A 15816-nucleotide genomic window follows, 5' to 3' on the forward strand; every position below is an offset into this window, starting at 1 on the left:
GGCTTAGTTATACTACTCTGCTGTGGGGGACCTGTGGCAGAAATCTGAAATGTGCGAAGTAGGCAAATACCTTATATTACTGTAACAGCAGATTTTTCCAGAGTCCCAGCAAGTATCACATACAGGTAAGTTACATCTACCAAAGATGAAGGTCACAGCAGGAGAAAATAAACTGTCTCAAGGTCACAGGAGCAAACACTGTAGATTTTGGTCCTATTACTGTCAGAAAACAATGAAACATTAGGAAAATTACCTTTTTGTGAAATGCAAGAAAAAAAATAATCAGATATTCACTACATATACAAGTACTGGTGTATCAAGTGCCAAGTTTAATTGATCTGTTACTAGCAGTTCATTTAACCATAAGATGCATTCATACAATACTGCAGTTCAAGGTCCAGGGAAATGATAGGAAAATCTAATGTAAATTAAAAAATAAATACACTTCATACATTACTGATCAGCAATCTGTTTCCTACAAAATGCTTTTTACCCAGCTTTTGAAAAGACTTTAGCAGGGGCTTATTTAGGCAAGTAGCACACGGGAGAAATATTACAAAGTATGCATTATATAATGTTCAGCTTTTTCTCAGATCATACAGGGAACAATCATGTATTTCATTATGCAATGTATAAAATATTTAAATTAATTTGCTATGTGCAAACAGCAGCTAATAAGCAAGTCTCTGAAATAATACAGGATTGATTAGCTATTGTAATAAAGGAACAAAAGGGGCAATAACCCCAAAGAGACATTACACTGTGAATTAAACACTAGTCTACCTTCTTTTTTCTTTTACAAAGTTGCAGTTGAAAACTCCAGTCATTTCTGGACGCTTGCTCACAGGATCTGTTTTCAATCACTTGAAGCACGGTGAGTCTGGCAGATTTCAACCAGACTTTGCATAAGCTGGAGTGTTTTATTTGGTGTTAGCTTCATGAACAGTTGCATGTAAGAAACAAAGAGAGCAGGAGAAAATACTTTTCTTACAGCATAAGGCAAAGAATATTTACCAAGTATCATATAAGCAGGTACCACCTACTCAATAGATGGTAGAGTGCACACTCTGAGAGCTATACATCATCATAAACAAACGCTCAAGAAGTGCCCACATTCACATGTGACTGCTTTAGTCATCCTCATTCCTTCATGTTTACTCCTTCAGTGACTCAGCCACAAGCTTCATTTGCTGCGAGAGAAGGGAAAAAAGAAAAGGTACACTAAGTGCAGTGGTAGCATGATGAATTACACAAAACAGCAAAATCTGAAAGCAGGACACTTCTGAACCCAACTGAATAATAAAACCACACAAAAAAAACCCTTGCTTTGATAGTTAAAAAAAACCCCACAAGTCAACACGTTATGTTTGACTTTTACAAAAGACACAGTTTTAACAGAGGTATTGCTTTTCACACAAAAAGACTCGGCAAGTGACACAATTTGTGTGTTAATTCTTGTTGCAATGAAATGCTGAAATTACTGGGCCCAACAGGTACCAAAAAAACCCTTCTCCCTCAGACTCATGACTAGGGGGAACTGCTGCAAGAAAAGCAAAATGAAAAGCTGGGGGAAATTACTGTTGTGTTGGAACTATCTTCTGCCACTCCTAGGCAGTAACTGCTCGTGAGTGACAATGCACTGTGTGAGTTGGCATCGCCACCGCTGCTCCTGGAAATCCCCGACCCCTGTGTTTCTGGTCGCGCCTGTGTGCAGGGTGACCGGCAGTCACTTTATCTCTTCTTTGGCTGTTACCTAAAACAATGGCAGTGAGCACAGACAGGTACAGCTGATGGGCTTCACTGGAAATCCACTCCTATGTTTAGGAAGACATTGATACCAGGCTAGAAATAAGACTGCTTATCTCCAAATCACAGATTGATTTATTTATTAAAACACAGTTCTTTGAGATAACTTCATATAAACAAAATGCTCACCACAATGCAAGACTGTGATATCAGAATCTCAGACACAAAGGGAATTTAAAAAAAAAATATTAATTGTCCTTGATATAACAGATATTCATTCTGAAGACACAAAAGCAATTTGCTTAGTCAGTGGGAGAATCTACCTACTGGCAAAGTGTTATGCACATTTTTAAGGTACATGCTTTACAGATGTAAAATTTTAGTTCACTATGAAGTCTTCAATACTACGGAGGGTTTTTTTTCATTTTAGAAAAATCATGAAAGTAATTTAGTCTTAAAGATTTAAATTTTTAAGGGCTCTCAAAAGGTCAAGGAACTACTAACACAACACTGCCCCTAGTTTCCCATTGCACGGATGTTAAGTTATTCAGTATTTCTGTATTACCACCCCCACCCCCACCCCCCCTTTTCTTTTCCTATTGAATTGAACGAAAACATCCTGTGATATAAAAAAGAGGTAGCAGACTGCTATGGTGATATGTGTAATTTGTTTTTATTTTCATTATCTTAGGACATCACCAGAGAGATCTCAATGTGAAACTAGAATAACGAATAACAGTTCCAGGCGTGAAAAATATCTGCTGCGTAAGACAAAGCAGAGCCATTCTTTGAAGCTTCTTGTTAAAGAGGATGTTTCATAATACAGAATCTACAGAGGCAATAAGAGCAGAGTTTAAACTGTGTCAAAGGCTTTTCTCATGCATAACCTGTGGTTGTCAGCTAAGGGTCTTGCAATGTCTCTAAGGCTGGAAACCACCCTGATAGACTAAGAAATAACATGACTTAATTAAAAAAAAAAAAAAAAAAAAAAAAAAAAAAAAGACTGAGAGACAACAGTCAAAGGAAGGAGACTTGATGGAGACCAGCCCAAAGGACAGGGTGAGGAGCAAAGGTAAGGAGATGCACAGCACTGCTGGAATTCAGGAGGCCATAGGCTGGTGTCCAGCATGACTGCCTCCTTCGAGGCAATTTGGCAGACAAGGAAAGAAAAAAGGCTGAAAAAATGTGAGTGATCATATGAATTTATGCATCTTCCAACTCCTAAGCAGCTGTGTAGTTTCCGTATCATCCACCCAGTGGTAGATGGACACAAGCTTCTGAAAAGTCCTTTCTTTTATGCTTATGCTTGATTTTATACAAATGGCCCAGTACATATGAGCTATAGAAAGACTAATACCTAATAATGCTACAAAAAAAATCTGGAAAAGAGGAAACTGCAGATACAGCGGACACTTTCATTCAGTTTCTGTCCATAACATAAAGACATCAGATTGCTTTAATACAGCACCTTCTAACTTTCCTTTGCTGTTAGTCTGTGTCTGAACCCTTTCCAAAACATTACTCTGCATGATAAAACCCACTTACAATAACTGTTCTTTACCACTTTTAGTCTGTATTTCCATGCCATCTATAAGGGAAGTAAAATTAGTTTGTGATGCAAATATTTATACACTTCTCCATAGCAACAGTGCAGAAAAAAAAGCCATAGCTAAATGCTGGAATACAGATTCCTCTTCTGCAACCTGATTCACTTAAACAAGTGTCTGTATAAAAGTATAGCATTCAAATTAAAGTGCCTTCTACCCCTATTGTAAAAACATTTTAAAAGTACAGAAGACAGAACCTACTTAATTCAGTTCATGATGCACCCAATTACAACCTAATTCTCTTATTTTAGAATGATTTTCTTAAATTCTGAGCACTGTTGTAATTATAAGGGGATTGATGAGGAACATAGAAAACAGGAAATGTATTTTTATTCTCTGATTTCTGCAGAGCTTGCCAAAGTCTGGAAAAAATCCCAAGCACATGACTATTACTGATTACTATATGGCAATCTGTCCAAAAACTTTGTACAAGTGGGACTACTGTAATTTATTTTTGAAGGCCTTCCTAGTTTTAACTGAGCAATTCTTATGCTAATATTCTTTTATGCTGGGAATCTTATACTAGTGTATTATTTATACATATATATATATATTCTTGTGCTATATATTAATTTAAAATATACGAAGAACAAACAAATTTCCCAGCTTCTTTAGTGGGCCAGTGAGTAGAAAAAACTCTTAAAACCGCTTCACATGCTGCCATGGCACACACAGCCTGGGCAAAACCAGTCCAAATGCAGTCACTCATGTATTTCAGGAAATTAATCACAAGCAATGCAAAAACCCCAAGAGTTGCATATTTCATTTCTTCTTTATAATTTCTAATACCAAAACATATTTCGCAGTACCTGACAGCATCAGGCTCCCCTAAGAGCTATTACTTCCGCAAGAAACGTGTGGTGGCACCATTAGACAGTGAAATTCTTTGCCAAGTTCAGGCTGAAGAATTTTTCGTTTCTTTCACTATGAAAGGAAATGTTCTTTTTTACTGGGAAAATATTTCTCTAGGACAACATATGGGAAAGGGAGTATGTATTTTCTGATAATGAAAAAGGGAACTGACAAGGTACATTTTAAAATCACCTTTCCCCTGATGGCCCCAACAGGCTCAATGACAAACCTATGGGACTGAGTTTGCCCTTCCATCAAAAAGGCATTTCTTTGTCAGTTTTAAGTAGTGTATTAAAAATACAGAAAAAGGAGATTAAAAACTTACTTATCCACTTTTCAAACCTACTAGACACGTAACGACAAAGAAAAACAATGCTCAGCTGAGGGGTATTAAAAGCCTCTGTACACTAACCAGAGGCACAGTTCAGAAATGAGTTGGCTCGAGAAACCACTCTTTATTATCAGCCGAGGGTTAAAGGTTTATGCTTCTGTTTTGCAAAATAGGTGGCTGGTGCTTGACAAGTGATCACACACTCCTGCTCCCTATCAAGCTAGGCCTGGCTCTGTGCAGCACCTAGGACCACATCTCTCTCCCACTGTGGGGCTGTACCAACTCAGTGGTCCGTTTTATGCGGCACACTTAGCTACAGTACCCTGTGCATGCAGTATGTACGCGAAGCGTATGTTTAAACTAATACTAATTTATTGTAGTGGGGCTATTGTGTTGTTTATTCTAAAATTCTACTGTTAGGAAGTGCTCTAAATATTTATCTGCTGTAATTCAATAGATTTGCTATTTCCATTTTATTAAATATAAATTTCTTTGTAAAGCACACATAATATAATTAGACAGTATTTTCAGTAGAAACAGCAAAAATCCTTCAATGTGGTAAAGCCTATTTGTAAACCAATTACTTAGTTTTCACTACACTTCAACATTAAATTTTCTGAAAGCATTTTAATAAAACATAACAGATACTTTCGCACCACAAGTACAGTTGCATACCAAGCCTGGAAATCAGGCTACTTCCTTTGCGTGTTCATAGCCACAGCCACAAATTCTAGTATGCAGGGTACTGACTGTAGTTACCAACAACTGGTAACTCTCCAGTTCGAAGGTCTATGGCAGTCTGATCTTGTGAATTAGTGCTACAATACCACTTTATATATGCAAGTAAAAGAAATAGCCACAAACATGAACTAACAGATATACACAGTAACACCACAGACCTTGACTAAAGCCAAACCGGTTGAGTTGCCAAGGGATTTACCACTAGCAGTGCCAGGGCTTTGGTCAAGCCACAGCCTCACAGAAAATCCAAGTTGCCTCTGCACAGCATGAGGAGAACCGTGGCCCACCTTCATTTTCAAACCCTGCTCACAGAGCCCATGGGTGACAAGATACTTTGCGTGTCACTCTGTGCAGTAGGGTTGCTTTGAGCAGGGACACTGCGTGCCCCGGCGTGAAGCTTCATTCTACCCATGCGGCTAGGAAGCGTCTGCTGCCTTTCGCAAACCCTATCTTGCAAATCAATCTGTGACCTTCCTTCTGCAAGAGAGGATGAGAGACGACCCAGCATTTCTGCAGCTACCACTGCTCGTTTCACACACATGCATAACCTAATCACACACTCTCAACTTTCCTTCATGGTTTCTACAGGACAGCCAACATCAGGGGGTTAACAGTCTTTGCATTCCTTTTTTCTGTTGATCTTTTTAATGTCGATTTCTTGCACTCGCTGAACGCCATGTCAAATGCTTAGAAGACTGTTATTTTCTAGTTATGCTCAGTCCTGGTAAGCCAGCCTCTAAGTACTCTTAATTTTACCACCGCGTGTGTTAACGCCAAGTGACAATTCAACCACAACCTGAGGAAAACAATTCTAAAAAATAAAAGCACTTAAAAGTGAAAATCAATGAAACCAGGAGTTAAGACTCACCGGTTTGGTGCTTTTCCATTAGCATACTCAATTGTACATGTATGTTTGCATATATGAGGAACAGGCATGTAAATAGCCATATCGTTAAATGCAAGACGACATGAAGGCATGTTTCTTATCAGCAACTCCATCTTCTGCTTTTCCTGTATCTACCATGTAGAGCAGCTCATTAAGTGCTTTACTGCTTAAAGAAAGTGTAGCATTACATGGTATCTTTCAGACTTTCTCAAATTAATTATAATATGAAATTATGATGGAGATATATTAAAATTAAGTCTTTCCCAATGGTGCACAGTCACAACAAAGGTAGTTCCTTGGGTCTTGCCTGAGCTGACAACTGCAAGAACTGTATCAACTTAATCTGTAAGCACCTGCCAGTTACAGAAGTGGCAAATTAACACCCACTTGCAAAACTCAGTAAGCCTCTTCCTTCCACATCTAATACTTTATTCTGTATAAAAGTGTAATGGAAATTTTTTCTCACTGATTATAATGGCGGAAAGTTGTATTAACTTTGTATCTAGAACTACAAACCTTCCCTCAAGGTCTTTGCACATGGCATTGAACCCTCTGCAGGGAATGGAGCTTAAGGACTTCAGGTCTGACGTAAATTTTAAGCCTCATTTCCAACTCTGACCAGTTTTTCAGCAACCTCTTAGTTGCTATAGCTGGAGATGATAACGGAGGCTTGTTTGCAGTAGTGATAAATAGCTTCTATACTAGTATAGTCCTGTTTATAAATCCCAGGACTTCTGTGTTGTATTACACAGCCACAATATACCACTGAATGCTTATTTTCAGTAACTCATCCAATACAACCCTTAAGTCTTCCTGAAAGCTATTGATTTCCAGAGTACAGTTTCCCCTCTGCTTAATATGATAAAAGACTTGTAGGAACAACTTAACAACTTCCATATTTACCAGAGCCAAGAGGAATAGCCCTGTGATGCTGCAAACCAGTGAAAACAACTCTCCACAAAGAAAAGACATACATAAGCATTAAACAGCCAAAATGCAAATTATTGATAAGGAGGTGAGAAGAATTTTAAACTGAAGATAACAACAGAAAATGCTGAATTGTATAGCTCTCATGAGAAAGACTCTCTAAGCAATTACAGTAATTTAACTTCTTGAGGACTGAAAAGTTACCAAGCTCTGCACCTATTTTATTCTCCTTACCTCTAGGCTGCATCTGGAATATTGTGTGTAGTTTTAGGCCCTCCAGTATAATAAGGATACTGATCAGCTCCACCAAATCCAGCCATGGGACACAGGATGGGTGGAAAGTTGATGCACATGCACTGTGAGAAAAGGCTGAGACACCTGCCAATATCTACAAGGAGGCTGGCAAAAAGATGGAGCCAGGCTCTTTGCTGAGGTGCACAGCAAGAGATCAAGAAACACAGTGGTCATAAAGTAATAAGCCAACACACCCCCCCGCCCCCAACCTCACTACAAGCATAACTAAGCACTGCAGCAGAGGCCCTGGGAGGTTTTGCAGTCTCTGTCCTCAGAGGTTTTCAAGACCTGACTGGAAAAAGCCCCAAGCAACCTGGTCTGAAAATGCTGTTGACCCTGCTTTGAGCAAGGGATTGGACTAGAGGCCTTCTGAGGTCCCTCCCAGGCTGAGAGATTTTTATAGTTGTTCCTACAGGAACTGTGACAGAGAAGTTTGCCTGGACTCTACAGATCTAGAGTGAGAATCACAACTAATAGCAGGTAACAGCAAACAGCAAAAGAATAATTCTCTTCTTTCCTTTTTTGTATGCTTAGTTCATGACAGAGTACCAAGTACAAAAAGCTACTAGTGTTAATGGAACGATAAGATTGCTTAATATTTCTTTATTAGATATTTAATAGTATTTAATAAAATTAGGTGCAGAGTCAGGAAAACTTGCAGAATCCCATAATACATGCCTTGGAGTATTATGCCTGTTTAATAGTGCTGCAAACCATAGCAGACAAAGCAACCCCCTTTGTAGGAGATTTTTTCCAAGATTTTTTTTCTGATCTACTTCATGTTGTCTTCATAATTGTAAATATTGATTTAAATTGCCAAGTAATAATTAATACTCATTACAATATTCTTGCAGTATTAGTCACCCTTTGCTGAACCTTATTTTAGTTCAGTAGATAGTACAAAAATGCAGAAATAGTAGAAGCCACATTAGAGTACCACAGTATTTCCGTCAAGTATAGCTTATGTATTCTGACCTTTATAACATCTAAACTATCTTAATCTAGTTTTAGTTCACACTTTTAAAAACTATCTTCTTTCACCATAACTGACCATGTCATTGCAAAGTGAAGGATTAAACATTAAACAGTATCTCTGAATGCCTATGGAAGAGTGTGTGCTCTAACCACACTCACAGGATGCCAGACCAGCCTAGCAGATGCTCTCCCCTTTAGCTTATGCAATTATCTCCCATCCAATAAGCAGCCAGTCAATAGATTTTGGAGTCAGAAACTATTGAATAGCTATGAAAGCAACGATGCAACAATATCCAAAATGACATGACCTTGATCATGTCTCAGAGCAGAGGGATGGGCTGCACAGTCCTTTCAGATCTGTGCCTATCAGTCATATATTTCTTTAATTTTGTAACCTGGGTCAAACAGATTTCACCACAGTTTAAAGGTGCAGTTTGTCCCTAGGTTAATAGCATGTCAACAATGTTTTAATGATTTAAGGGTGAGCTATGATAAAATTTATTTTCTCAGGGGTTTTGGATAATGTTAATTACCACTTTGCTATTACTAGTTATGGTCAAGAGAAAATGGGTAAAACAAACCACTCCTCCCATCTGAAGTTTAACAAGCTTATATGCTAAGCAGGATGCCCCTGAGCAGGTACCTATCCTTTGGAAGAGAAATACCCAGCACTTTGAGAGTATAACTAGGCCCCTGGATGCAAACCCCTAATACATGGATATTGGTATGCCTGACACTGAAGTGTAACTGCAGACGTAGCTAAGTTAGCCTTACACCAACTCTAATAGCAGTAACAGCCTGGCTAAGAAACAGGTTGCTCAGTACACACTAATTCACTCCTTAAGCTCACATGCTTTGCACTCACCCTGCCTCGTGATTCAGGAGGCATGGCTGAGAAATTGCAAAACCAGCAAAACAGCATCTGAAAGAACGCCAGCACCAGTGACAACAGACTTGAAGGTGGTCGGCAGCGCTGCAGTGAGATCACCAACATCCTTCCTCCTTGCACTTCTGCTTGAATGGTAAGGTGGCTCAGGTGATGTCAAAAATACACAGCTCACTACAGCTTCTGAGAGAACATATGTTTTGGTCTAACAATTTCAAGATGAGCAAAGCTATGTGAGCTCTGTGCTTCGACTTCTTCCAGCTTAAGGCTGGAAGGGACGTGCTGGGTTATAGACACAAGCCTCCCACGAGTGCATAAAACCCACATCGCAGAGGTTTAGCCAGAGGAGACTACACAACATTTATTCCAGTATTACACATGCCAAAACCCATACAGCTTTCACCAACATCCTTTAACAAATTCCACAAAAGGCAAAAGACTAGTTTAAACTACTTAATGCCACTAAAAGAACAGAGGGGGAAAAAGAGCATGAACATGACTCCTTGTAATCCATACAACAGCAGGGAACAGACTGTGTGAAAAGCAGAGATGGTTTTTCAAAATGAATTACGCCCAACCCCAAGAAGAAAAAACCCACCCCATAATACCATTACTTTCTGGACATAGATTTGGCCATCGCTGGAACCCAGGCATACAAAGCCCAACACCTAAAGCACCAGCACCCTGTCCACCCTCTGCTCTGCCAGCAGACACAAAGGCATGCCTAGCCCCAGCCCAAGCCCAGCTGGTCCGAGTTATAACCTGGGCTCACATTTCCTTCCAAATTTCTTAATTTGTGGATCTGCACAGAGCCCTGCTTGGTTGCCAAAAAACAAGTAACAACAAACAAAGGTTACTCTAGACAGGGATTTAATTAGGTGATCTAGATTGGCCTCCAGATAGGAAACTAAGAATCCAACTTCAGGCACTATTTTTGGAAATTTCTATCTGTGCCATAAATCTGATATAAAAACCAAACAGACATGGTGGGTGCATGGCTATTCTCTGTCCTGGTACCACACACCTGCCACAGTGCTGCAAGTACAAAATTTCCGTCTCCCTTGCAGCAGGCAAGAAACTTCAGCCTGACAAATACGTCAGATAACATGAAAGAAATCAAACAACAACAGTATAAGTAGAAAATATTAAAATATACTTGAAGTATAAACCACATGTTTAGAAATCAGGCTTCCATACCAAGTGTCGGGCAGACACATAGCAAAAGCAACCACTCTTTGAAGGACTTCTTCCTGAGAAGAAATTTGCCTCTCCATTAATCTGCCGTATCAGCATGGAAAGTGAGTTTAATTCTAAAGTTACTGTTACCACAGGATTTAAAGAATAAAATTTCACTGCAGTAAAGCAGGAAAAACTATTCAACGTTTAAATGATTTGGTGAAGCAGAACTACTCTCAGTTCTATGCAAGAGTTTAATAGGCAAGGAGTGCAAGACCAGCAACAGAAGGGACCTGGCCGGGTCATCTTGTTTTCCTCCCCTGTAGAAGCTCTCCTGCCAAGTACTTGTCCTTATAATATAATTTCCAGTAACATTGTAATTCTTGTCTTTCTCTTCAAATGCAAACTTTCTTCTACCTCCTATTCACAGCCCAGTGAAAAATAAACAACATAGAGCTGGTAACCAATTGCCAGTTACAGTAATTTTATAGATACTCTGAAGAAATCAGCTCTACCAATTGTAAAGTGTATCAAAGGCCCTTTGCAAATTCTTTCAGAATGGCAACGGCACCACTGACAGAATTTCTCTTCCACCTAAGACACCTGTGACGAGGCAAATTCCCCTTCTGCCAAGTACCCTGCTCCTTGGGACGACTATGCACACATGGAAAAAGCAGCAACATGGTTTCCCTTAGTTAAACACTGGGCTAAGCGTAAGTATTGATCAGTTACAGGTATTGATTTGCTTACCTACTCACATAAAGCAAATTGCTCAAACTAGTTATAGTGGATTTATGGTTTGATTTGTCTCAGGGAAGTTCTTGAACTAAGCATGGGAAAATGTTATGGGGAAATAGGTTAGCCGGGCTCTTCGCTCTATGCTAGGTATCTGCTTATTGCTCCTCTGGGCCTGACCTAGAGAAACCCTTGACCTCACAGCCCTTACGCAGATATGCACACAGATGCAAAGGACACATACAGCTTATTAAACTTGCCATTTTCATTGAAGATGCACAACTGGATACGAAGCATTACTCCTCGAGAACTACAAAAGATTGTCTAATGACCATGTAAGAGCCAGAATAAACCTTGAATTAACTTGCACAGGTATTTTGAAAATGAGTAAAAGGTCAGTTTGGTAGTTTATAACTGCAGTCCTTCAACATGAGTAAAGTTACAACAGCTGACATAGTCCTAAATTACAGGTATAACAATATTTATAAATTGCTATACCTGCAGTAATTTTAAACAACGTAGCAAAGGGTAAAGGTCTGGTTTCCTTGAAGGCAGTGGCAAAGTTCTCGTTTACTTCAGTGAAGCCAGACTTTCCCTTTACGTGCTTCCTAGGTTACTAGTGAACAAAACACTTTTCCTTTTTTCCAACAAATTAGTGGGAAGAAAACCTCTTTGCTACAGGTTATCACATTTGTTCAAAAGTGATGTAATGCTTGAGTGGTAAAGCTCCTGTCTGTCTGCTTCTTCACTATAACAAAGTACTCCTGTGCATTACAACAAGGAGTTGCTGTACTCATCAGTACTGCCTCGCCCTCGGTGCCCTTCCTCTGGAGCACCCTCTTCAGAGCTATTGGTACTGCAGTCAGAGACCTTAACAAGTTTTTGCAGTTTTCTGCCTCTAATATTGTCAGCAATTTCTTTGCCAAGCTTTACGAAATTATTTTCCGATAAAGAGCAAGCTATGGAAAATTAAAGCTGTATAATAGCTACTACTTCAGGCTGAAGAGATATGAATTTTTAAGCAACTTTGTAACATGAAGACATACAACCATCTGTAGATATGCTGCGTATTAGCGTATACTGTGTTTCTGAGATTGGCTTTAGTGCCTTGGAACACTCTACACATCATAACTGAGCAATTACAGAAAAAGATTTTAGGATGAGGAAGACTGGAAAAACATAGGAATGTTTTCTGACTACCTAATTTGATTTTCAAGCCTTGCCAATCCTATAATCCCAGTTTCTCTGTTGACTTAAATTTTGTGCAAAATTATATATAAAGGCATAAGTAGATTAATTCATTATATAAAACGCATATACGTTTGTAAGAATTTATTTTAATAGCATTGTAATTTTGGGGTTTAGAACTTCATATTAAAACTGTTACCTTCTAAACAGAACTTGAATAATTGCAAAAAAAGGGTGAGCATACCAAAATGATTCTTTTGCTTTTTCAACATAAGCCTTGTGCCTATGCAGTCTTTCCATGCACAGAATAAGTTGATTTTCATATGCCTTTGTAACACTCCTTATTTTTTCTGCTTTTTCATTTCTGTCAAGTATTTTTGCTTTCTATATTAAAGCATTTTACTCTATTTATTCCTTGCTGATTCCCTGACTTGTGTTCTATTGTCCTAGTTGCACTCTCTCCCTCAGATTTTTATTTGCCATTTCTTCGAACCAAGAAATTGCTTCCTTTTGCATCTAAATTCACTGGCTGGTAAGGGTCAAACTTACTGGCAGAAGAACTGCCGAGAGGACTGGCCCTGCAGGCTGGCAGCTCCCCGGTGGGAATACAGCCGCACTCCTCCTCCCACTCTGCTTTTCAGGAGCGGTGGGAAGGAAAGGAAGAACAAAGTACCACTAGCACAGCCCCGCTTTGCTGCTCTGCTCTGAGGGGCTGGTAAAAGCCAGGCAACAAACTGAAGCCTAGAAATAAATGTGTTGAACAGATAGATACTGCTTCAGTTCAGCTTCTGTTCTAGACTGACCTTCTTCTTTTGCTTCAATGGAAATTAGAGTTAATGGTGCCAGCTTCAGCATGCACTGAGGGATTAACTGTTGTGATTCATGTTAAATAGCCACACTAATTTAATTCTATCAGACCTCAAGGCTGTGCTTTGAAATGTTTCTTATACATTGCAAAGTGCTTTTACTGGGTACCCTGGGTTACCAGCACCATCACATTCCTACTTCTCAATTTTAATCTATGACAACAATAAATATATTATCTAGCATTCAACCACAAATATCTAATACAATTTCTCTTCAACACATTAGCTGTAACGCATTAAAACTCTGTCCTATTGCTATAGAAACACTGCACAACATTACCATTTGTTAGAAAATATGTTGTCTTACAAGTTTTATAGTAAGACCTTTATAAAATAGGTTGTTACATCTGTTCAACAATCCAGATTTTAAAATCCTGCCAGTAAGTACTGTCAAAGGACTCTAAATAAATGTTTAAGACATCATATGATTTTGCATCAGTAAAGTGAGTTAATATTATCCAGTGAGTCACCTAGTTAATTCACTGTAAATGTATGTGATGGTATAAGACGGAAGGTGAACACATATTTCCACTGATCCTTCAGGGCAAATCAAATATGCAAGCTGGGACAGGATAAATAATTACAAAATATTAACAAGCTGCAGAAATTCATTTTCTGCACTTTGAATCTTGATAGTATGTCAGTGCTCACATGCTCATGTTTCCTTCTTGGCACTGGAAACAACCAGAAAGCAAAGAGTGAAAATTCCACATGCCATCATAGGACCAACAGAACTGCAAAAACCATGGCAGTCAGTTACACCTTCTTCTAAAATAATAATTCACCACCATAGTGAAAAATTTCTTCAGTAGTCTAAAGCACAGACCTCTCACATACTAAAAAGACAGTGCATCATTTTCCATATTAATAGGAAATAACGGTAATTATTAGCATTGTAAGGAAATACATCAAAGGAAAAGAGTATGCCCAGTAAAAAGAAACAAATTGTAGGCTGTGGTCTACAAAAAGCCACTGTAAGAATGCAGCTACAAAAAGAACTCGATAGCATCCACACACAGATTCTCATTCTCTCTCTCTCTACCTGTTTACTGCATCTATACATACATTAAAAAAAATACAAAAAAAATGCGTACACACAGAAGAATAAATAAAGAAGACTTTATCAATGCTAGTTTCATGGGAATGAGCAGTGTCAGTATATTTGATGAGGTATTATCAACAATGTTAATGGGAGGCTGTTAGGTTTTAGTTTCCATGTGTTGGCTTTTTGGAGTTTGCTACCTTGAGAATTCTTCTCCTGATGCCTTCCTCATTTGTAACCTGTGAAAACTAGAAATTGGCCAATATTGCTACCAGGATGTTATAGGGAATTCATACTTCAGTTTAGCAAAGGAGTTCTTCAGCAGACAGTATATCCTAAAAGCTAATTAGAATTAATTTGAAATATATAATAGATATGTTACCCTATACTACTAAGTATTAATCTTATCTATAAATAACCTTCAAATCGTTATATTTGAATTTTGCAGTCTTATTAACTTTTGATCAAAGAAATGTATCCCATTGAAACTGCCACCTGCTGAACGTGCTTCTTTGTTTCATCTTTCTGTGACATGGGAATAATCACAAATAATATTGGGAAAAATATATAAATAACACCTCAACAAAATTTTCTCTTATGGAATCTGCAGGGGTTCAACTAAAAAGAAAAGAAGCCTTTGTCCTATGTGAGTGAATAAGCGAATCTCTTTTCTTGATTTCTGCTGATAAGTGAAAAAAAAGAAAATGCAACCCAGAATTACTAACATCCATAAAAATGCTCTTGTATCAGATGTTTATGCAACAAACTGGAACCTCCACAGTGGCATTAAAAATAATCTTGTTCGTGAAGCAGAAATGACAATTCTTCCGATTCATGAGATAAGCTTAATACCAATTGATACAAAAAGTAAGCAACTGCTCCCATTAATAGTTATTCCAGTTTTAACTGTGTTCACTACACTTTTGTACACTTCTCATGGAAACAACAGGACTGATCACTCACAGAGAAGTAGTAACTGGATGAACTAATTAATGGTTTAGTCTGATAATTTCAACATCTTCGAGTCAAAACCAAGGGAAACTCTGGGTGTGTCCCACCTGCTGAAGAAAGATGTTTTCTTACCACATGTGAGCCTAATCTAGTCATTTAGAGTTTCTCAACTTGGCAGACCAGCTAGATTATGGGTTTGCTCAACAGTACTTCCATCAACCCAAACCAAAATGGCATTGTCTTTCATTTCAGTAAGATTTTACCTTACCACTAGTTATCAAATGTCAGCTAAAATGTGATAAGAACCGACCTTCCCATCTCCCCAGAGATGACCAAGCCTTTTTTCAAGAGACAGACTAATTAATTTGATAGCATCTCTCAATCATTCAAGTCAGAAACAGGAAGGACCCAGAGTCATAAGAAATTTTAGCAAATTTACTACTTATTTTTACAAAGATCTCTCTCTAGCTGTACTCTTACCTTTTGAAAAAATGCATCAGCTTAAGAAAATGCTGATAAGGAACCCCATCTTTTCAAGGAAACAGATTTCCTCAGTTTTTCAATTTATTTCAAACTACTCAAGCAAAGAGAGCACCAACACCGAGCTTCTCTT

At 38.4% G+C, this 15816-nt stretch overlaps 1 protein-coding gene across 4 annotated transcripts in view; it reads right to left on the minus strand.

Moving 5' to 3' along the window:
- Window positions 1-306: 306 nt before the first annotated feature.
- The window catches only part of ANO10 (anoctamin 10), a 127255-nt gene continuing 111745 nt past the window's right edge, over window positions 307-15816 (minus strand). For all 4 annotated transcript variants that reach the window (XM_080387236.1, XM_080387235.1, XM_080387238.1 and 1 more), the window contains one exon: window positions 307-1190. In XM_080387236.1, the coding sequence (XP_080243362.1) occupies window positions 1155-1190 (36 nt within the window). In that variant the 3' untranslated portion in view covers window positions 307-1154. The remainder of the gene's footprint in view (window positions 1191-15816) is intronic.

This window comes from Falco punctatus (genome assembly GCF_963210335.1).
Source record: "Falco punctatus genome assembly, chromosome: 4".
Classification (NCBI taxonomy): domain Eukaryota; kingdom Metazoa; phylum Chordata; class Aves; order Falconiformes; family Falconidae; genus Falco; species Falco punctatus.